Source organism: Sparus aurata, chromosome 18 (genome assembly GCF_900880675.1).
Source record: "Sparus aurata chromosome 18, fSpaAur1.1, whole genome shotgun sequence".
NCBI classification, from domain to species: Eukaryota; Metazoa; Chordata; class Actinopteri; order Spariformes; family Sparidae; genus Sparus; species Sparus aurata.
The window spans coordinates 25346479-25370868 of record NC_044204.1 but is presented as its reverse complement, the minus strand read 5'-3'; the positions used below and the strand labels follow the sequence as shown (position 1 = coordinate 25370868).

Sequence of the window (24390 nt, the reverse complement as noted above, 5' to 3'; positions counted from 1 at the left end):
CTTCCTGTATGGATACAGACATGTCAGCTTGGATACATGTGGCTAATTTGTGTGTGTACATGCTCAAAGCAATTTGAGGGCATTTGTGTGCGGAGGAATGATGTGTCTAAGCACTCACTAAAGACCCATCTGCTGGGTCATGACCCTTACCAGAGCGACCAATCACAGTAGCAACTAGTTGACAAAGCACCAATCACAACAGGGAGACGGAGATAAAGGAGATGGCAACAATAGGCACACGCTGGCTCTGCAGACGGTCTGCTCCCACACAAAAAAGAAAAAGACCCCTGCGAAGATCTGTGCTTTCACAGATGTTCACACACAGAGGACTGATCATTCAGACCAATAAGAGAGAGCTCATCCATCAAGCCATTGCTGAAGCAGTGGTGATGTCACATGCATACATAACATCCAGTGAGACCATACATGCCAGCAAGTCCCACATGCACCAGTTGAGCCCATTCAGTGCATACACATCAGTGCTAACCCACATAAACAAGCCAGCAGTGGTACTACATGACGTCACTCTTTCCCACAGTCCTTCAGTGCAGAGCAGCAGTGTGTAACACAGTGCAGCCTGAGGAGGGCGATATAAGTCCCTGCTAAGATGGAGACACACTGATAGAGTTCCAGCCTGCATCTGCAAATACACCATCATGCGAGTCGTGGCACTGTTTGTGTGCTGTCATGTGACGGCTGCAGCTGCTGCACAGACATTAAACTAAGAGAATAAAGATGGCTGCTTACTTCTCAACCACTGGCATCACAACATGCAGAACTTATGTTTCTTAAGCTGCACCTGAACAAAGCCCCTGAGCTAGTTCTTCTCATCTCAAGCTGCCCTACATTATCTCCTTTCACCTCTCACTGTTTCTGTATTTTCCACTCATAATGGCAGCACACACACGCATACTGTACAACAAAGCAATCTTTCCCTCATCAGGCAGTCATTATTGAGTCTCCTGGAGTGTAATGTGTTGCAGATGATCTTTTCACTACACTCTTTGTGCCACCAGTCGCCCCTCAGTGTGCAAACACTCTCATTCAGTCTCCAGTAACCACAACAAAAAACTGTCTTTATTGTGAGTCCCGACAACTTGTTTCCTACCGCTGCACACACCAGGCTTCAAGCCAAGTGCATGGACCATTTACTCAACAACACTGTTTCCTGTGTTTGTAGTGCCACGTGTTAAAGGGTTAATCCAGCTTTTTTTTTTTTTTTTTTTTTTACAGTGCACTTCCTCAAGATTGGAAGGCTTGTAAATTAGAAGAAAATGAGTGGGCAAAATTGAAATCACAGAGGTCGTGATATCCTGAGTTTTAATCCCCAGTCTGGGTCAAGTTCCAAAAATACTGGGTTATTTTCTCAGGGATTAGACAGCTCCTTCCAGAGCCACATGAGACTTAAAGCAGAACTAAACGTCATGTGTTGTATCAATCAGGTGTTTTTTTCTTACCTGTAGTTCTGTTTATCCAGCTAGATTGTTTTGGTGTGAGTTGCCTAGTTTTTGAGGTATTGGGCGTAGAGATGTCTGCATTCTTTCATTTCTAATGAAAATAGGTGTCACTCGGCTCATGATGCTTAAAGACTCAACAGCAGTGTCTCTTTCCAGAAAGCATGACCTGGTTACTAAGATAAACCACAGACTTCAGTGTGAGCAGTTTCATGCCAGAACTTTTCAAAGCACAAAATTAATTGTGCAATCAAACTTGGCAGCTCACACCAAAATGATCTGGATGGATAAATTGCACTACAGGTTAAGGATAGAATATGGATTTCTGATTTTTGGTTGAACTGTCCCTTTTAAAGGAGAAGTCTGGTGATATTTAGTTTATCTTGTTTGTTTTATTTGAAGTACATATTCCTGTTGTTGTTTTTTGAAAGATTTATATGAGTAGTACGCCGTTGAAGTTTAGAGAGATGAACACATTGCTGGATCTGATCTTTTCATGGGATTTGTTGACAATAACAAACATTTAGAATATTGCCAGCATGATCCTTTTAGCCATTTTTTTTGTTGATGAGTCATCTTTGTCATGTGATATTTGAAACTACCTTGATAGGCTCATTTAAGCCTGTATATTGGGTGATGTATTTTCTCCTGAGGCTGTTTACATTTGTGTGTTTTTAACTGTATTTAGATTTAGAGAATATTTGCACACCTTCTCTGAAATATTCCTGTCATTACTTAACTTTGTAGCTTTCTGTCTAAACCCATCTTTTTCCCATGCTGCTCCCAATGCAGCCCCTCTCTGATCCTGCCTCTCACCCCCTCTCTCCTCCTCCTCTCCGTCTCCTCTCTCTAGAGGAAGTGGAGGAGGATGAGAGACGAGAGGAGCTGGGCTGACAGGCCTTTGAAGAGCTTTTCTCTGCGGGCTGGATTTTTTTTAGGACGAGCTCGTCACAGTACACATGCGTTAACACCCACACTGACGCACACTGTTTCTCTCATTTTTTGGGGTCATTTGCATAATTTCTAATTAGTAAGTTTATGCGCAAGGGAGATGTTTGGAACAGGACAAAAATAGAAATGGAGGACGGATGTGAGGGTAGAGAAAGAGAGAAAGTGTTCCTATGTATTAGAGATGAAGATCTGTGTGCCTCTCTGAAGGAAAGTGTGTGAGGTGATAATTTGACACCCCAGCTGTCTGTGCTGATCAGTCCAGCTGAGGCTCGCACATAAAGAAGACAACTGTGAACATGACTCTAAATCTCCACTTCCTCATTCTCCTCTCTCTCCACAGACTCAATTGTGTCTTTGTCACAGCTAGTTCTGGAGACCTGCTCGGTAACTCGTGTTTTTGTGTGTTTTTTCTTTTTGCTTCCATCAGAACCATGTGTGAAGTCTTGGTTTGTTGTTTGTGTCATCATGGTTCATTTGCATGCGTATGTATGCTGGTTTGCATCATGACGATCCCTTTTTTTCCCCTCCCTCATCAGTGATTAACGTGTGTGCTGATAACAAATGTGTCCTGTGCTGATGTTAATCTTTCATTCAGAGGGAGTGAAGCCTTTTGAACTTATACCAGGCATAAAATAACAGCAAACACACAAACACAATCTCCTACTGACCTATATAATTCAAAATGGCCGCTTCAGCACAGCTGTCCTCCCACGCAGGAGAGAAGAAGAGTGGTAAAGGATGTAGAGGGGAGGGAGTGAGAGATAAAGGCAAGTGCTGCTGCCGCCGTGTGTGTGTGTGGGAGGGGGAGAGGAAATAACAGCGTAAGCAGGTAGAAGAATAAAAACGACAGCATCCTCGGGGCACAATCTGTCACACTCGCTCCGTTTCTCTCTCCCTCTCTGTGCACTTCTTATTTTTTTTTTCATCTCCACATCCACTGTTTCTCTGTGATCTATTTTCCTTCTTGTTTCTTTCATTCCTTACATTCCTCCTCTTACCCCCTCTCTCCATCCATGTTTGTCTCATTTTCATCTATCCCCGCCTCTCAAATCCTCCCACAGCATGAATCATCCTGCTCTTCATGGTGTCTCACCCCTCCATCCAACCCCTTCCTTCCCTCCTTCCTTCCTTCCTTCCTTCCTTCTCTCCTTCCTCACTCATTATCTCTATTCCTTCATCTCATCAGCCACACTTTCTCTTTCATCTAAATGTCTGTTATTTTTTTCTTTTTCTTTAGGATCATGTTTAGTCTAACACACACATACACATACACCACCACACCATTAAGTCACTTGTGTGTTTGTGTGTCATGGTAATGCACGTGTGTGTATGTTGGGAAGAAAAGGGAGCGTCCGTATTGTGTTTTTTTTATCCAAAACACAAGCCTGTGAGGTTCTTGGAGGCTCGTACTTGGGACTGTGTGTGCAGCCCAGTCGTCGACAGTAACTAATTGAGCTGGTTGTCTCTAATCATTTGCAGTGAAAACATGTTATTCATCCGGCTGCTGATGTGGTGTTTGGCTAACTGACATGTTTTTACTTAAGTTTTTCGAGTATGTCACTTCAGGGCATGCGCTGACCGGCATGAACTTATGATATAAACACCAAATTTAGAATCTCTTCGTGTATCTCACCTACTCTACGTCTTTCTCTTTTGCAGCCAACCACCGACGAGCTGGTCATGCAGTGACCAACATCCTGGCCAAAGAGCTGATGCAGGAAGACGCGCCTACTTCCAGCAAAGTGCCTGCTAAGAAGAAGAAGTCAGAGGAGAAAGAGGAGCCTAAATTAGAAGGAGCGGAGTCGTTAGAGGAGTTACTGGACGCTGCTCCCACCCGGTCCAATTAGGCACCATGGGTGGGAAGTTTTTTTTAACCACAGAGCCAGTGATATCCAAACACAGATGTATTTCATAACCATTCCAGGGGCCAATACCCATCTGAGATTAGCTTACTGAGAAAAAGAAAAGGCCCTTTGTCTTAACAGGAGCATCCTTTAGGCTAGCATTGACTGTGTCTTCTGCGAGGACATCGAGAGGGAGAGGCAGAGGGTGAGGACGGCACTCTCACCTCAACCCCTGGACGTCCCTCATCAACCTCTTGATCTTTTCCAGTGTTATAAAGATTTTCTTTCCTCGGCATGTGCACATATCTGTTCTTGTATTCTGTCTGTTTCGCATTATTTCTGCATCATTTGACTTTCACCTGTTATTCATCAAAGGGCATCTTGAGCAATTCCAAAGACTTACTCAGGAGGGATCCACACTTTATTTGCGGTTATTTCCAAATCCCAATTGTTCGACTGGGAGTGTTTGGAGTCTAGCACATCCTGCAGGTGCTTCACATAGTTTTCAACGGATGTTCCAGGCCAACACCACGCGCTTTTTCACCTTTTTTTAAAACCTTTGAAACATATTGCTTTGTAATTGTCTGATATACTGTTTGTAAACATTAATCATTTTGTTGTACTATTGAAAAAAAGTGCCAACCAGTTGAAATCTAGTCTTATCATTTCACTCCCAGGATTTGTCCAATCACAGTTTGCACTGGGCTGGTGTGTGCATGTGTGGACCCAGTCCAACAACAGTCATCACCTGGGTGTTTGTTTCAGTGTGTGTTTTTTACTGAGAAGGGATTTAGTTCACTGCTGTGCATGTATTAGTTAGATTTCACATAAAAAGGAGGGATAATTTGCATCAATTGTCTAAGCTATGTTACCACGCATGCTCACAACAGTTATATGAAGATAACCTGCTTACATGAACACGAACATTCCCATAAACTCTGGAGGGAAGTAGAGGTAGTTCGGAGGAGAAAGTTCTTCCACAGTCAGTTAAACCAAAAAAACTTAAAAAGGGTGTTTCCATACAAAACCTATCCTGAGCAGTTTACATGCCTGTGTGTTTATGTGTATGAGAATATCTGAGTGTGTGAAGTGAGCTGCCTATTTTTAGTTCTGTGTGCACGCTCAGTCTCCTACATATGTGTGTGTTTGTGCATGTAGATTTGAGTGTGTGTGCGCATGTGTGTTGCCATCTGTAATTACAGTACGGTACCGACCATGTTGTCATAAATGCTGGGTTTTATAAACAGCTTTGTGGTCTCCCTGCTGAGGATATAGCACACTGGATAACTGCCCAAAAACTGCTGAGACAACTATGTATGTGTGTATGTATGTATGTATGTGTGTGTGTGTGTGTGTTTGTGTTGCTCACCGACTTCCCCTCCCACTGGACTGCAACAGTAGTTGCTGAATGTCTGGCCGCCTTGCTCTTATTTGTATTCAGTAGCCATCAACAGACATGCTGCCATGATGTGGTGGTGTACTATCTGACAGTGATCCTGCCAGGTGATGTCAGCTGCTCCATGCAATATTTATTCCTATGCAAACACAATACTGTAGCCAGCTTCAGGATGTAGAAGGGTGGACTCAACAAACTGCTGATTCAAGATCAGCACTTCATATCATTGGTGGATGAGGGAAATCCCCCAAAAAGTTAATGTTATCAGGAATCGGAACAATCTATTGGGTTCACTAGAGTTTTATGTCTTAAGATGTGGAGGAGCTGGCGCTTAAACAGTTTAAAAAGAAATGAGGGTTCTTCAAGTACAGTAGGTGTATAAATCCTTGTTCTGGTCGAGTGCTGGTGCTTCATTTGAATCCAGTAACACTGAATAATTAGACTGCCCACTCTCCAGCACAAAATATGTCATGGCTACATCGAAACCAGAGACGCAGCTGCTGTTGTACGTCTGCGACATTGTGCCCATTGCTTCAGCTGGACAGTGCCAGGTGACTGTACCACACACTGAAACCTGTCTGTTTTCAACAGACACATGAAAAAGGATCTCCGAACATCACTGGAATCTTTGTTGTTTTCTAATTTGAGTTATTAATTTTTTTATTTTAAAGAGATTGTTTTCTATGTGAATTTTTACGGTTGATTATTTTAATGTATTTGAATTGAGACAAGATTTTTTTTTCGTTTTCTCCAGAGATCTGCTCTATGTATACAGAATAATGCACATAGTCATTCTGTTTGCTACACAGAAATATTAAAAATGTCTTAAGTAACTTAAAGATGTGACTGACTCGTTTTTTTTTGGTCGTGTCAAGTTTTATGTAACACGCTGAAAATGTGTGTGTGTGTCATCTGTTGATGTGTGATAAAATGTCACCGTGTGTGTGAGAGAGATTTCTAGTGAATTCCTTCTGAAGCTCAGCTCTCCGTACTTCTCACTCCCCCTCCTCTCTCATGTAAACACACAGTAAAATACCAGATCGTTTCTGTTCTTGTTTTATTGGCCAAAGGCAGCAGAAGAATGGATAAACACAGGAGTTTGTTATTTTTGCAGATGAATTCCAGGATTTTCTGCTGCTCCAGGGTTTCCAGAGTTATTTTCCAGCATTGATCGCCAGTGTTCACGATCCCACCCCATTAATCAGTGTGTTTGTGGGAGAGAAGAGCAGTTGATGTCATATGACATTTATTTTTCCATAATTCGAGTCCCTTCTCCTCTTCTGTCACCTCAACTAATACTCTGAATTCCTCCTCCTTTGCTACACTGTCTCTCTGTAAATCCAATCACAGCAGTTTGTAAAATAGTGACAAACTGTATTCTTAAGATTTTCTTCTTATTGTACAGACTGTACACAAATCGCAAAAGATGAGATGTCATCACAGTCTCATTTCAAGAAAGATGTGCTAAAAGTCACAAGAACAATTTAGATTTCGTTTTGATGTACACAGATCGGCTAGATTATATTTTGTGACGATTTCACGAATTGCTTTGACACTATGTTGACATCTGAACTGTCATTCTTAAAATGAATAGCTGTGGCCAGAGTATCCAGATGTTCCTCTAACAAGTGTTTGCTAGAAAACTTTAAATGGACTTTGATAGAGCAGCTGCTTCACACGCTTGTCCTTCCACCTGACTTATCAGATATTATCATCTTGTATATCCGTCTCCTTCACAGCACAGTTGACTCATCGTGGAAAAGTTTCCCAACATAAACTGTGACAAGTCATGATCTCCTCCCTGTGAGTGGTCAGCCCGGTCGGCCAGTTCTGGGAATGCCCTCCTCTGTCACACCAACTTTCCAAAAATAGCTGGAATAGTTTCTCCGGCCTCAGCCTCTCTTTCCAAGGTGAGTTGATTCCTCTCACATGTCAGAAATCTCTGACAGTTTCTGACGGGATGTTCTCAGTCTCACTGCAGCATGGTCACACATTTGCATCTGATTTTAATTAAAAACAGAAAGAGAAAAGCATCAGTTGTATCCTTTATCCTCCTGAGAGTGAACTCTCCCTTCCTCCATGTTCAGGTTAGTCGATTTTTGAGAAAATGTTAAACATCACCCACAGTTAAGAGTGAAGAAAGTAGTTTATTGGGCAATGAAAGACTCCAGGGGAAGCTGAGCGGAGCTCTCAGTTTATGGATAATGTACTTCAGTATGAGCATGAAGTGAGGGTGGTTTCATTTTAAACCTCTGCAAACGAGCTGCAAGAAAAACTCAGTTTTTATCTTCCTGCACACAAAGTTCCCTTCGTCCTCACATTAAATGGAGCAGTTACCGATGCCGTGTCATCTCTGGCGTCACAGAGGGTTGGAGCAAATAATGAGTTCTGCTTTTGGAAAGTCATTTCATGGAGAATAAGGAATCCATTTCCCACCGGTCCTCCTGTGCCCTGTAAACGAAAGCCTCTGCTCTTTAGTGAACCTGAGCTGCGCCTGCCGTCCTTTCACCTCATTAACTTCCCCGTTAATTTAACTAGAAAGCCCCTGACTTCCTTTCATCATTTTTATGACCGTTGGTTGAACACACACACGTGTGCCACAGGGCAGTAATGACTCTGGCTCGACACTAAAGGAGATGGTGGATCAAAAATGTCTGCGTGATTGCTTTGTATCCATGTGTGTCTTCGTCACTCCTTCCCTTCTCTTTTGAAGACACAAATAGGCAGCCGCTCTGCAGCATCTGATCCTAATCAAAGTGGAAATGCAAACAGGGCTCTGCACTGGTGTAAGTGTGTTCCTTACGTTATCCACATGAGGGTGGCTGAAGCTATTGTTGTGTCTCTGTGTGGTAGAACTGCAGTGAGGATGTCGGAGGAACTTGGACAAACATGAACTTTTGTCTTCTGTGGGTTCATTTGCTTCTAAATGACAGGTTTCGGTTGTGAATGAAGGAAATGTCAGGATAAGAGACGGTGGACGATGAGGCTTTTAGAAGCAAGCAGGAGGAATGTTTTCAACACATGTGTAATCTACACAGTAATAAAGGAAAAAGCGTCTCAAAGAGGCCTCTTTAATCCTGGAGGAGAGAGCTCGAGTGACGACAAGAGTTTGGAGCGGAGTGAGGGAAGAGGGTGAGATTCGCAATTAAAAGCAGTGGGGAGTGTTGAGAATGAATGACGTGAACATATAGAGTGAATGAAAGAGGGTTTGGAGATCTAAACAGAGCGAGGGAAGGTCGGCTGTGATGGAGTGATTAGCTGACAAACAGAAGTGAAGTTCTCCGGATGAGAAAAAACTTTGTTGTCAGCCGCTCCCACAGTGCTGCTGGTGTGAACAGTCACACATTTGCACCATTGAGACAGTCTGTGAGACCTATAGGTGTGGGTGTGTCCGAGTGTGTGTGTGCTTATGTTCTGATACACTCGTGCTTGTGACTGTTTACACACCACGTGGCTGTGTAAACATGTGAGCACATCCTGTTCACGGTTGCCACAGGGAGCTGAAACAAGATGGACGGCAAACTCTGGTTTTGACTTAAGTTCTAAGTTTTATTGAACAGACGAGTTGACGTGTCAGCGTCTGAAAACAAGGTGGGACTCTTAGTGACACAATGGACTGAAAACCACGTCTCTTTATAGATCCCTCACTCATACACACACTTATGAGTGAGTAAAATGTTTAGATAGATTCTTGGATGGATTGCCAAGAAGAAAACATCATGTGGTCGTATGTACAAAAGCAGCGTGCAACTGAACCGACAAAATGGCCGAGGACATGTTGCAAGCTGTGAGGTATTACAGGAACATTTAATTTGCAAAGTTAACTCGACATCAGCATCAACATTCCTCTCTGCATTGGTAATAAGTTTCTTCCACAACAAACATACTCTTGTCCCACGATTGTTTTTGGGGGATCTGTTCAAACTAACATGCTCATGTTAGCACGCTGATGTTAGCATTCCGTATAGCCTCATAGACAGTAGACTGTTAGCATCAGGTGGAAGGACTGTGTTAATTGGTTGGCATCACTTCGAAATCCCCATCAAAGAAATCATTTCAACTTTTTTCGGTGCATATATATATATATATTTTTTAATAATATATGCTTGTGGCACGTGTTTGTGGTTTGGCAGTTGGCGCTCTTTCGTTAAAGTCAAAACCTGATTGTGATTAGATAACACACATTTCAACACTGAAGTACAACAGGTGTCGTTGTCTCCGCCTGCACAGCCTCGCTTTTTATTATATGAGCTTCACATGTCGCTAAGGAGCCATGGCTGCAGAGACACCACCTGTAGGAGAATCATAGGAGGGGTTAAGTTTAGCAGAAGAGCTAAAAATAGAGCTAATTTATTTTTTGGTTCAGTCTAGCTGTGTTGTGTGTAGTTGTGTTGTGTGTGGTTCAGGTTGGATCGAGGATATAGGGGCTGATTGTGATTTATAATGACGTCTCATTGCTATGACTTTCAGGTCCTCTGATTCCCAGACTCCCTCGGTCTCTTGTGACATTGTGGGGAGTCGGAGGAGATTTGTATGCCTGTGTGTCACCGTGTGTGTGTATGTGCGCATGTGTGTGCGTCCTTATATGCGTGAAGGGGGTCCGATGGAAAAAAAAAGAGGTCTGAACAAAGAAAGGGGGCAGTATAATTGGCTTCAGCACTGCCAGACGACACAATGACACGGCCATTGATAGTGGAATGAGTTCCCGGGAGCGGTGGACCAATGGAGGAGCAGGAGTCTGTTTTTCACAGCCTCTGATTGGCTGGCCGAGGGAGGCTGTCGGTCTCCAGGTAGCAAAGTGAACCTCGGAGCATATCCCCGCCGCCTCCTGGAGGAGGGAGGGGAGGGGAGGGGAGGGGAGGATATGTGACCTCATGTGTGGAGAGGAGAAAACAAGACATGCAGGCAACATAGAATCTCTTATATTCTGTATGTATCCTCTCCCTCATCACTTCTACATGAACTGTCTGTCTTCTTTCTCTCTGACCCAGACATGTTGTGTGTGCGTGGGTGGTTGGGTGGGGTGTGTGTAGCCGGTGTGTGTGTGTGTGTGTGTGTGTGCCCTTTTCTCTGGCTGCCATCAGTGTCCACATTGCCAGGGCTCTGAAATAAATGTGTTTCATTTGTCTTTAACTTGGCTGTACACTCCACTGCTTCTCTCTGTGTCTCCCCCAGTCTCAGTTTCTGAGAACTGTGGATTAAAGCTCCGCTTCATTTGTTTAGATTGGCCATTTCTCAACTTTCCTGCTGTTTCAGGAAAGAAATACACACTACTGTGGCATTTAGAGTGCACAGAAACAGGGTCTGACTGACTGGCTGGCTGAAGAATGTTTAAAAAAAAAGAAGGGCTGATGCTTATGACTGCATATATATGTGGATACCTGCTGCGTGTGTGTCTGTTCGTGTATTTGTGTGCTTGTTTGCATCGTTTTTGCATTTGCCTGCGAGTGAGTGCACGAGTTCACACGCCTGCGTCTCAGTGTGTAAATGTGTCTGCCTGCTTCTTTCGGTCATCATATCTTGATAATATCTCCCCTTGATCAGATTACTCGGCTGCTTGTATAACACTCTCCATGTGACACACAATTAGCAGACAATTAACATGGGCCAGCGAGTGTCAACCGATTGGCTGTGCCATCACACCGCTGAGTGACATCTACATCATCATGGCGCTGCCCTGCACGGCCAGGAAGCGGCAGGGTGCAGAGATAAAAAACACTGTCAATCTGACTGATGCAGAAATCTGTGTCTGTATACATCCAGTGTAGGATGCTGTTTCTCCTGATGTGCTCTTTAAAAAATGGTTTCTACTTGTATTTGTTCTGTCTGGCTTCCTCCATCCTTTCATTTCTGATCATCTCCGCATCCCATATCTGCCCGTCATCAGGTTTGTCTGCCTGTTTGTGCTCCTTTAGCGTCTCCTTTTCCTGTTTGCTCATCTGGAAGTGAAGCATGTCTCGCACTAAAACAACATGATGTGTCGACTGGAAAACAGTCAGCATGCCCTGCATATCAGCCTGGACTTATGTGACTGGCACCTTGTTATAAAAAGGACTTTGATGTGTGTGTGTGTGTGTGTGTGTGTGTGTGTGTGTGTGTGTGTGTGTGTGTGTGTGTGTGTGTGTGTGTGTGTGTGTGTGTGTGTGTGTGTGTGTGTGTGTGTGTGTGTGTGTGTGTGTGTGTGTGTGTGTGTTGCTGTGAGCGTCAGACCTGAAGACATCCAGCACCATACAGTGACAACTTAAGCATTAAATCCTATTAAAGAGCAGATGGGGCTTTTGTAAAGAGAATCGTGCATTATCCGAGGCCTCTGTGTGGCTTTTTGGAGGAAGTGTCGACTGTATTCTTTCTTCTTCTCCTTGTCATCCAGTGGCGAGGAAGCAAGCTAGCTATTTCTCGTACAGTCAGCTAGCGTGATGACACTGTGAGAGACATCAGATGCAACAGGAATATATGCACACACAGACTTGTTGTCTCCCCTTTAGATTTTGAAGGCATGCTGATCTCCTTACCATGAACCCCACTGAACCACTCTAACACGCATAAATACACATCCATCCTGCCACCACCCACAATTTTCATTTTTGAGCATTTTCTCTCCCCCCTAATCCGCAATGTCACGGCTCATCCCGGCGGATCATCGTCTCTCTCCGGGGATGGATTTCTCCCCTAAATATGGGAGAGGTTTAGAGAGAGGAGGGTCTGTCTGCTCTGCAGGCTGCGCTGAAGGCTGATGCCAACAGAATATCAATAAGCACCGGGGGGTCACACAGCACCACGCACAACCACAGTGCTCTCTCTCTTTGACCCCCCCCCCCCCCCCCCCCCCTCTTTCTCTATCGGCCACGTGCACACAGGCTGCCGGGAACACCAGGGGTGTTTCTTATAGTCTATAGAAGTGTTGATGATAGCATCATGCACATGTTAGATCATGAGACATTTACAAACACTCATATGAAAATTGTTAACAGTTAATAAACTGCCTAGATCAGGGATCAATAAAGTATTCTGATTACAACACTGGGAATGAGAGAAGGTCACTGAAAGCAGTAAACTGAAATGGAAACTCTGCCTTTAATCTATAACCACAGGGCATAAGAAATACTCTTTTGTTTTGTTGCTGGAGGACCCTTTGCGTGAAGTGCTCTTCTGTGTGTATATATATTACAACAATATCCTCATTATGGGAGAAAATGTTTTTTTTTAAATGTTGCTATGCATGTTTTGATCAAATTAAATCACAAATCTGTCGGATATTAACCTTAAAGTTGATGTCACACTAATCAAGAAGAAGACTTTAAAACTTAAAATCTAACAACAAATGTGTTTATTAAGCTTTCCTGTACACGTTTCTTGTCTTTAATGTCAATAAGCATCTTCTAAGGATTTAAAAAGGCCTAAGTAAGCATTATTACAAGGACCTTAATATAAAGTCTCACCCTACAGGGCTCCTCACATGATTGGTAAACTTGTAAGAAAAGAGAATAGGGGCTTAATGCTCTTGCAGAGTTGTTGATGTCAGTATCAGTCCACGCTGCATCAATGTGAGAAAGACACAATCCTGACTCTTCATATCATACACACAGCTTACAGTGACAAATTAACAACCTCTGGCCATATTTAGTGTCACAATCTTACAGTCCCGACTGAGACGCAGCTCCTCATGTTGTTAATGGTCATGACAGCGTGTTTATGTGACACAGCTGACTGATGCGAGGTGTTCCTGACAGTCAGAACATAGTCTGTGAATGTAAAAGTGCCGGACGTCTGTCTGTCTCCAGCACCACTTCCTCGACTGTCTGTCAGTGCTGTCGAAGTCTTTCATTAGAGATTTCTCTCCTGCATGGTTTATCAGGCTGTATTTTGTTACCAGTGATTGAAAGAGAAGTTAAAAAAAGGCAGACGCCGCCACAAGACAGGTTCTGGGCGCTCTTGGAACAATGCAGCTGCTCCGTGGCTGATGCTGAATGTCTGTGGTTTATAAAAAGACAGTAATGATTCTGTTCCTGCGTTCACTCAGAGAAAATAACTAGTGCTCTTCAAGATCCAGAAATTATAATGCTGCCCTGTTTGTGGGCTTCGTCGCTGTCCCTGAAGGTGCTTTATTGTGACGGGGTAAACCACATGTTTTCTCAGGGTAGGGAGGACACTGATTAGGGCTTTTTTTTTTTAAGGTAAACAGATAAATGATCTTCATTCATGAAGTCCTGTTTCATCGAGATATATGTGGATGTTGCTGTAGATAGTGACTGTTAACACTGATGTGAAGAAGTGATGCTGGTGTCCACGTGGACGCCTCGAGGCTGTTGTGTCTGTCTGGAGAAGTCATTCTCTGATCACGAGGGTCTGAGCCCCTGACCCATTTGATGATGTCACCCTGTTTGCTTACTGTGCGCTCATGTGTGTGTTGTTTATACCTGCATGTTCACTTTTCAGTCAGTTGGTACGATTTTATGTTTTGTAGAACAAAAGACTGAAACCAAAAGAGTTTGTTCTTATGTGTGTTGTTTTTTTTTTACAAAATTGCATGTGTGTGTGTGCGCGCCCCTCCCTCCTGCTCTCTAGCTGTCCGTACACATCGGTGGAGGTAGGGCAGGTTTCAGTCAATTGACCTACATTAGCTGAGCCTGCAGCGCTCTGATTTCCTCTGAGGGCAGTAAATGTCTGGGTGTGGTCCTTATGTTATAGATGTGTGTGTGTATGTATGTGTGTGTGAGAGGTTGTGCGTGCATGCATGTCTTACGGGCATGTCTACATTTGTGTGTGCGTGTGTCCTATATAATGTATAACCCCGTCTCGGGAGGGTGAAGAAGGGGTGAAGTGAAGAAGCCGACATCCAGTGTGACATTTGGAGGTTAAACAGAGCAGACTGAAGCAGAGGCGGACATTTAAAGCCCATAAAATGCTTCTGGCCACATTACTGATGGATGGAGACAAGTTTTTTTATTGTGAATCTGAGTAGTGATTTGTGTTTGAGCCACGTTATTAAGAGTCTTGCTGTTTACTGTGTAGAAATAATTGTGATCGACATGACAACCAAAGTGGAAGCTTACACGCGCGTCCTTTTGTGGAGTTTAATGCCTAAGTAAATTGATTAAATCGACAAAACCTATGAGCACATTTTGATTTTAACAAAAGACCAATCGTTGTAATTAACAGTCTTGCAATTATACCAAATATGTTCCGGTTCCTGCGGCTCAAATTTGAGGATTTGTTGCTTTTCTCTTGACTTTAAAAACATCACTTACTCAGTTCTGGGAAATAGCGACGACAAATGAAAACAAATGAGCTTGGAGGACATGATTCAGAAAAGAGGTTTAGGTAAAACTGCAAGGTAACGATGGAGCTGGCACACAGACACAGTGTGGATGTCTGATGTTGAGCCAGTGCATCTTTTTATTATCTGCAGAGACTAAATGAAACTCATAAATCCTAAAATTCACCAGCTCATTTACAGGATTGTCGCCATTCGTTTTTCTCCTGATGTGCGACAATAAAGTGCTGAGGGTGAAGAACAGACTCGCACTGCCAACCCCCCCAAAAAATACCCCCACAATGCCAAGCACCTATTACAGGCGATGACATCACTCCTTTGCCTGGTAACCATGGTTACGCTCACCTCCTGCTGGCAAAAATCAACACCCATAACCGACTTTCCTTGATGTCTTTCCTTTTTTTTTTCTTTCTTCTCTGTCTCGTCTGTGTTTCCTCTCTCAGGTCTCTTTCTCTTCTCTCATCACTTCCCCTTTTTTATTCCTTCACGCCCTCCCCGTCTCTTCCCTGCTCCTTGTTCTTTCCGAGCTTAATGTATTTAGTCTTTTTAAGGTTTCCTCCTCAAAATGGAGGCTGAGGTTGCGTTAACCAGAGGGAAAGGGTATAGCAAACAAAGACAAATGCAAGGGACAGGGATGACCTACATAGACAAAGGCAACGCAGATGTGAACATGCTATAGCTGCAGCTGAAACAGAGGGGTGATAAAAACTGTGGATGTTAGTCAGTCAGGCATAAAATAAGGTTTGCAGCAGGCGATGAGAGGGAAAGATAAAGCCTGTAAACAATGACTAAACTGAGATTGGTGGACAGTTAGCACCGCTGGGCCGTGCAGGCAGGATGAGTCACCGCTCCTATACCGATGAGGTAAAGGACGGATGGGTCAAGTGCTGCGTTTTAAAATCCGTTCCAGAGACGTAGCTCTGCAGGGAGGAAAGTTTAGAAGAGATACGAAGAAGTGCATGAGGATGGGGGCCATTGCTTTGCGTTACAGTCCGTTTTACAGACAGGCAAGCAGGCAGGCAGTGTGGGTGGGGGGTAAAAGAGGAGTATTAAGAGGCATTGTGAAGCTGCATTAGAGTAAGCAGCTTACAGTCCCTGTGCCGGGCTGAGAGGACAAAGAAGCATCACGGAGGAGGAGACCAGGAGAGGCGGGAGCTGCATGGAGGAGCAGCAGAACAGGGAGACACCTCCTGAGAGATTTATTTTGTTTTTCGTCTTACGTTCAATACACATCCACCACTTCTCTCTGATCAGCGTGAATTGTTTGCGGTTTTCCTTCCACTCCTTACTTCATTCTCTCCTTTACAAGTGATCTACTCCATGTGATGCTTACATGTCTCCCCCTCCCCCACTCCCCGCTACATGTTGCCAGAGAGGTAATCACAGCCGCCGCCACCGCCACCATTCCCTCTCTAGGCTGAGGCAGAGCAGGGAGGGGATGGATGGTGGATGGTGGATGGTGGAGGTTGCCATGGAAACTGTGAGTCTGTTGCCGGCTTGACATCATCTGTTGTTGCGCGGTGCGGAGCGGGCACATGAATATTTGAGCTTTATGGACACGGGCAGTGACACACACACTGCTCTCCGGACCTCCACCACCACCACCACTGATGGAAGCACAGAGAGGTCACTGAAGGGGGAGAGGAGGGAGGGAAGGCAGGGGTGGATGGATGGATGGAGGGAAGGATGGATGGAGGAAAGGCAGGGTCACAAACAGAGACTGACAGACCTCCATTTTATCTAGGGCAGAGAGGGTTTGGTTATCTGTGTAAGCAAAAGAGAGACAAGGATGCAGGGACAGGAATAGAAAACTGAAATGAATTCAGCCACTGAAATGAGTTTCCTGGCTGAGAGAAATGCAGAGTAGATGATGGGAGCCAGAGAACAAAGAGAGAGAGAGAGATAGAGGGAGGGAGGGAGGGAGGGAGGGTGGGTGACGTGCCATGAGAGCAGTAAATTGGGGCACTGGAGCTTGTTTTTCCTTCGCTCTTCCCTCCTCCGTTTTTTCCCCCCTCCTTATTTCTCAGAACGTCCTGCAGTATTTTCTAATTAATCCTCTCGGAGGGTTGTTTCCTCTGCCTGCTGATACACACATACACAGACGCACACACACACACACACACACACACACACACACACACACACACATCCATGCAAACAAACTTCATGATTCATGCAGATTTTCCAAATGAGACGCTGCATCGACTTGGGAAGTTTAATTGTGCACAGTCTGACTGCACTGCGTCAAAAAGCGCGGAAACTAGAACAAATATAGCTCGTGTCCTCGTCGGCTCACAGCTCTTATGGATTTTCTCGCACACTTAAAATACATTTAATTTGCATAACGGATGCTGGAGTGAGCGTCATGCTGTAGGAATGTGTTTGTCTTCCCCTTCTACATATTTCTATAATCAGTTTAAACCTCTGGCATGTCTTGTATTTTAAGTATTCCCCATGGTCCAAGAGTAAATTCTCAGCTTTGCGAGTGTCCTCCACTGCTGATGGGTTTAACACCTGTCCCAGAGGTTCCCGGCGTGCAGCCCAGTCCCACCAACACGGCTGACATTCAGACCACTGTCAGAATGTGAGATATTGCTCCCAAAATATTCCCATGATCCCCCTTGTTGATTTCAGATGTGTTTGGTTCCAGTTTGTTATCCCCCAGGGTTTCACAAATATGCAGCTTTCTCATATATTTTCCAGTTGTGTTTGTGTGTCTGTGTTCTGTTTGGGCGCATTAAAGCTACAAAGATTCAGTTTGTTCTTCATTGTAGAGTTTAATGTCAGTCTTTGGTGTGGTTGGATGACTGTTCATTTTAGACTTATGCAAGGTTTAAACTATGAAGAACGTAAGACCTACTTTTCATTGCTTGCTTGTTCTTTAACTCCACATGGGGATATAAAATTGTTGGCCCGACTTGTCTCCCTCACATTGTCATGACCGTGTACAGTCATAGACGTGTTGAAAATTAGATAGCAGTTTGATGATATTTCGTCATCTTTTTGTGCATTTTGTTATGAAAAATACCTTGTGCAGGTGACTTCTTATGATGGCAAAATGTTAAAAGGTCCTGGACACATATTTTCTATTTCTACTCACCTCCATGTCAGTCGAAGGTCAGCTGAAGTTTCATTGTCCACAAAACATTTCTGGAGCTTCACAGTAGAACAGTGTTTCTCTTAAACAACTATAAACAAGTACATAGAGACGGCAGAACAATTGAAACATAAGAAAATCACACAAAATGAATCGATACAGCTCGCTCAGCATAATCCAAGCGTCAGGAAGCCAACAGATCCAAAATGTTTCCAATGGCAACATTTTTTTTTTCCAGGCGGTGATTAGCTTAGCTTAGCATAAAGATTAGAAGCACGGAGAAAAAGCTCGCCTGAGTCCTAGTTCTAAAATCTGCCTACCAGCAACTCTAAAAGTCAGGGTATCATATTACATTGCACAAACATGACTAGCTGTTCTTTCTTGTCACCTCTTGATGAGCAGTGACTTCCTGGGAGCTTGCCACCATGACAGTGTAACAGTCTGGTAGTTTGGATTGCGTAGCAGAAGACAAAGACTTCAAAAACTCACAGCCATGCATGTCTGAGGTTTCCACAAACCTTGCTGTTTATCTCTAACGCATTAATCTTATCAAGCTTGTTCGTACAGCTACTAGAGGCCACACTTAACCTTAACTTCATGTTTGAGCTCAGAGGAAAAAGGAACCATGAGTTGAGCAATATTTGTCCATCCATAACATGTGCACCGCTCAACAAACTAATCATAGGAGGTGATGTCTGATGAAGTTGCCTCTCTTGTATCTAGGTAATACAACATGTCTTTAAATGTATTAATCGTTTGGGCAACAACTATTGTAACAACATGTGCATCTTTGTAAAGCCACTACTTGACATTTGTAAGCTTCTGTTTGTGTCCACATGAAAGGTGTTACATGTTCTTTGTGAGCTTTAGGTGTTGCTCATAGGGGGATTTTTTAACTTTGATGCAGGCAATCTTTATGCTAAGCTAGGCTAAGTAGCTCCCGGCTCCAGCTCCATACATGATGGGGGTACTGACATTCTCATATAACTCTTATAATAAGCATATTTCTCACAATTTCAAACAATTTCTGTGAGATATGAAATTAAGTTCTCAGGTTTAAGTTTGGGATTTATTGTAAGTTTTCTTTTGACGACGGCAGTTATTGTGTCAGGGTGGCTGAGGATTCTTCAGTGGCTCGTTCCTTTATCAAACAGCCAGCTGAATATGTAATAATGTTCAAGATGGACTCCCCTCAGTGTTTGCATTCTGGTCTTCAGCATGAGGCAGGGGTGTGTTGTTTCAGGAGGAGCGGGGAGGGGGAGTGTCGAGGAGCTGGATGGTGCATGCTTGTTAGCCTGAAATATCCATGCAGCAGCTGCACCATTTCCGCGGCAACACCTGTCGCCATGGCGCTGAGTTGTCGACATGCCTCTGTGTCAGTGTCTGCATGTCTGAGGCGCTGCAAATTCGCAGCGTGTCCGACCTCTGAGAACGCACACACAGAGCACACACACTTACTTCCCAAGCTAATGCCATGCAATGTACAAAATCCAATGCATGCAGTACAGCATCCTTCATGCAGTGGTGCCAACATGTCGCCACAGACACACACACACACACACACCTCTATGGCAGTACTGCTAAATACCACAGAATACTTTTTAGCTCATCGGCTTCTGTGCTGCATCCCTACATATTTAATTCCCTGCTTCCCTCCCTGCTCCTTTTCCTCGTCACTCGGATAGGGAATTTTGCGTTTCCATGACAACCACAGTGGTGGAGGAAATGGATTAGATACTCTGCACTGTCTGTGCTGGGGGGTGTGGTCGCTGCTGGATGGGGGGAGGTTATTGGGCTTATGGGGTGTACGGCTTGTAAAAAGGGATTGAGGTTATGGTTGAGAGTAGTTTGCATTTATGTGTGTGTGTGTGTGTGTGTGTGTGTGTGTGTGTGTGTGTGTTGAGGACAGAGTGTAAAAACAGGGTGGGGGCAGGAGATGCCCTCAAACCACACTGCACCAGATGGAAGCTTTGGATCCCCTCAAAACACACACATTGTTCCATCTTGCCGAGCGAATGGAAACCGAACTGAAGCTTCGTTTTGCATTTTTGAAGATCACATAACTTTACTGATTTGTTTTTAGCACATTTGACTCTTGTAACAAAGTGAAGTGATGCGACCTCTTCCTCTCATCTTCTCCCTCCAACCTGCCGCAGTAAAATCGTAACGAGGCAATTAACCCCAACTCTCACTATCCCCCAGCCTGTCTTCCCCCCCTCCTTCATTCCTTGTCTCCCCTCTGTCTGATTTCCATCCTCCCAGCTGAGAAAACAGGCGCGAGAGCTCTTGGCAGAGGAGATGAGGCGCGAGCGGGAGAGGGAGACCGAGTAGAGAGGGGGCTTTTCAGAAGAAGAGAAAAAAGGGTTTGTTGCTTTGAAAGGGAGCATTGTGTTCTTCTTCCACATTGCCACAGCTCCATCTCTGTGATTTAGCCGAGCCAGCAGCCAGCACATTACTGTGTCTCTTTAAATCAGGGTTCTGTTAGCCTTAGCAACGTTCAGGCTCCAGTGCTCCAGAGCTCCTGCTCAATGGCCTGCTCCTCTTCTTTCAGCCCAAGACCGATGAACTCACGCTTAATGGGCACATTCCTCTCAGCTGACATGATAAATGAGAAACAGGCTTTTTGGGAATTATCGGAGAATTGTCGTAAATATAAAGAGGAAGTTTAAAGTAACTCATCAGTGGACTTCATATTTGTTGTCGTGCAGGACAGTCGAGGTGTACTTTTGGAGCTGGCTGAGTGTGCCAACAGGACCATTCCTTTCTCTCTGTGTTAATTTTTTATTAGGAACATCCATCCAAAACTCAGCAGAGGCTCTTTCTCTCTGTCTCTGCATGAGAAGAGCTCACATTAACCCACTGCTGCCTGAAACTTTCATATGTAATCTCCACTAAGCGCTCCGTCCGGATTTAGGCCATGTTTAACTTAACCGTGGCACACTAAACATGTATATTTCATCACAGAGCCATTGCCCGGTCAGAGTCCACTTTAAGCTGGTCTTTATCCCTGCAGTGTGTCCACAGAGACGTGCTCTGTCCTCCAACATGTGGTGACCCAGAGACAGCTGCAGGATAGGAAGGAGGAGGGAGTGGAGTGGAGGGGGTGCAGGGAAGGAAGAAGAGAGGAAGTCAGAGGGGGGAGGATGGGGGGGGGGGTTGGGGGGGTCTTTCCTTTTGCTGCACTTCTGGGGAGTGGGGGGAGTAAAAGAGGCGCGGAAACTCACTTCCTGTCCCGCCATGAGCAGCTGCGACGTCACATCCTGCTCTTTCACTCACATGGATTAGACGTTGATCCTCCCCGGCCGGAAATCAGATCCTGGTTTTCCTCTGGCTGGACTCGTCTGGCAGCTCACAACACTGTGAGAGACGAGAAACAGCTCTGCTCTTCTCTCTGCTCCGATTCTAGACGAGTTAGATTCAATTTAGTTTATGAAGCTATTCAAGAAAATTGGTTTTCCACACTTTTGTTTGTGAGTGTGTTGGAAAGTTTCGACTTCTATTCGTTTCACTGACTTACCAGTGTGTATGAGTGTGCCACATGCCTGCTTATATGTCAGGAAGTGATGATGCCTGTTGCTCTCTCTCGTGTCCAGGCTGTCTGACTAATGTTATTAAGTTCACAGGCAGGCCATTGTAAAGTTCCAGTCTGCTACGACTTCCCCTCTTTGGACAGCCCTGCTATACATCACTGATTTGAAGTTTTTTTTTCCATGTGTGTGTGACTGCGTGTGTGTCACTCTATTGTGTGTACGTCTGTGTGTGTGTAATCAGTAGGAATGTGCTTAATTAAGCGAGATAGGGTGGGGGGACCTAAACGGGGCAATAAAAGAACAATCTCTCCATTCTGCTGGGTCTCCCCTCGGGGAAATGGATGACACATGGGGACAGTGAGGACAGCAGGAGTCTCTGTGAATAACCGGATGACAACCATCAGCTGACAAAGTGACTCTAAAGCGACTCCTAACAAAAATATCAATGCGGCACTTTTGTCTTTTCTCACTTTCTGAGATCGAAGACTTCCCTCACACAAAAGGTTTATTTCTCTCAAAGTTGGTACGCAGATTTGTGTTAGTGAGCACTTCTGTCTTGCCAGGATTATCTATTAGGTGTGTCTTGGGCTGGGCACTGAAAAGGCCACTCTACAATGTGCAGTTTCCTCTTAAAAAAGGTATTACTGGCTACTGGTTTCCACAGACTAGGCCTACAGATTTGCATGTTTTGGTCACAGATACACTTGGACTTATGTGTATGACACACACAAGAAAGCCAGTCAGTATCTTGTCCACTCCTCTTCAGTATCTGTGCAAAGTTTCTGGATATTACAGAGAAATGTGGCACACTGCAGTACGTGTTGATCCAGAGCATCTCAAATATGCTCGGTGCCATGCAAGAACTGGGAGGGGAGGAGCACGCAGACGAGCCCTTAGAAGATTTCCGACAATATGTGCAAAATTCTTTGGTTTTGTAAACCAACTGTTGTGTCAGTTGTCTCTGGCAATCATTCAGGTAAAGAAGCTGTAGATGGAGGTCCTGGGCTGGCGTGGTCACACATGATCTGGAGCCAGTTGGATGTAGTGCAGTAGGTCTCGTGGACATTCCTGCTGTCAGTGTGCCAAAAAGACACTCCCTCAAAACTTGTGACATTATTCCAGCATCATGTTGTGAGACCTTTTTTTTTAGAGTGACTTTGTAATATGACCAGCCAGAGGCACGCCTGTGTAGTTATCATGCTGTTTAATGAGTATCTTGATGTGCCACACCTATCAGGTTGATGGATTATCTTGGCTCTTTAATTTAAAAAGAAATGGAATCAATAACACGTGTCCTGTTTTTATTTTTTTGCCAAACATTTTATAACTAATGTACTCTTATAAATACTAGTTCAATTTCCTTTCATTGTTCCTCAAAATTAGAATAGCTCTCAGATGAAGTCACACAGTGAATCAAACTGGGATAAACCCAGTGTGTTATTACCTCTGACTCATGGCTGTGTGTGGGATATCCTCCCCTCCGCTCTGCCATGTTTCCTGCATATGGCTCTGACAGAAAAAAGTGTCCAGCTAATGGCTGAATGTGTGTGTCTTCCTGCAGGTCATTCAGCTCAGAGCGGAGCCAATAATGGCCACTGCATGGATCTGTAATGAAGACGTGGAGAACAGAGGAGAGCATCCAGCCGCTGCGGGCTGACAGTTGCTGTGGCAACAACACAACACAATGAGAGAAGGGTGAGAGGAGTCGGCCATTTTGGGTATGTGAATCTGCAGTGTTTGATGTGGGAATGCTGCTGTGTGAATAACTGGATTGTTGACTCAGAATGATTTTATTAAATCTAAGAGAAGGAATGTTCACCAAGCAAACTAGTTTATTCTAAATGAATCACGTGACCTTTTTCAGGTTTTCTTTCGCATCTCATAGCATTTGGTCTTGTGTAATCTTCAACCTGTAACCTTCACTTGTAAAAAATTGCATTAGCTGGCGTTGCCGTGATTCATGAATTCTCTCCAGCCCCCCTCCCTCCATCCCCCAACATCTGCAGCAGAGCCCGCTCCTTTTGTTTTGCTTGGTGACGTCCAACGGGCTATTTATAGGGATGTATGTTATTGTGTAAGACCTTGTGAAAGGCACAAAGAGCCTGAGCAGGCTACCATGTTCCCTGTAGTGGCCCCAGGATCTGCGGGAGGAAAAAGCTTAAGAACATGCGGCTTTAGTATGATGAAGCCAGAGGAGGAGACGGATAGTTTAGGTGGAATGAGCCGCGTGAATATTGATGTTTTTACTCTGATCGTTTCCTCATTGTGTCATCTGAATACAAAACACAGATTGATGGTAACAATAGCAGATGTCAGGTGTTTATATGAGGTCAATTTACAGCCATTGTTTTTTGTTTAACCTTCCGATGAAACCTATATCAGTTGCATTAATCACCACTCTATGAGGACAAATCAGCGGACGTGCTTGCCAGTAAACAGTGTTAAGGAAGTGTCTCATCTGTGCTGCTGCATCAAAATGAAAGATAATCTAAAATATCCCATTACACTCCTAATTGGAGTTTTTATTTTACCACAATAATTCTCTTGCTGACTTTTAAAACGTAATTTTTTATACTTAATTCATATTTTGTCTGTCTTTTTACAGCCTTTTTTCTGCCACACAGAAAACCTGAAACGAACCAGGTATACAGCAAAGCTTCATGGGCAACATCGGGAGTGCTGCAGTCCTGCTGAATGTAGGTCACACAGGAAAAAAAGCCCCAAGCAAGGATTTTAATGCACGACACGCTGGGTCTTAAATGATGTATAAAGTTAACTCACTCAAACTGTAGTCTGTATGAAATGTACACATATTAGCAATAAAACAAACTACACACACACAAG

General features: G+C 44.2%; 1 protein-coding gene and 1 long non-coding RNA gene across 2 annotated transcripts in view; both read left to right on the top strand.

Annotated features, from left to right (window-relative positions):
* diaph1 (diaphanous related formin 1) overlaps window positions 1-6484 on the top strand; it is a 98732-nt gene extending 92248 nt beyond the window's left edge. Inside the window, 1 exon segment of the mRNA XM_030396534.1 lies at window positions 4065-6484. Within this exon segment, the coding sequence (XP_030252394.1) occupies window positions 4065-4252 (188 nt within the window). The 3' untranslated portion in view covers window positions 4253-6484.
* A 1752-nt stretch (window positions 6485-8236) lies between these two features.
* LOC115568641 (uncharacterized) lies at window positions 8237-24389 on the top strand. Its single transcript, XR_003981430.1, has 3 exons — window positions 8237-8431; window positions 23108-23264; window positions 24152-24389. It is a non-coding gene; the product is annotated as an uncharacterized LOC115568641 (long non-coding RNA).
* Window position 24390: the final 1 nt, after the last annotated feature.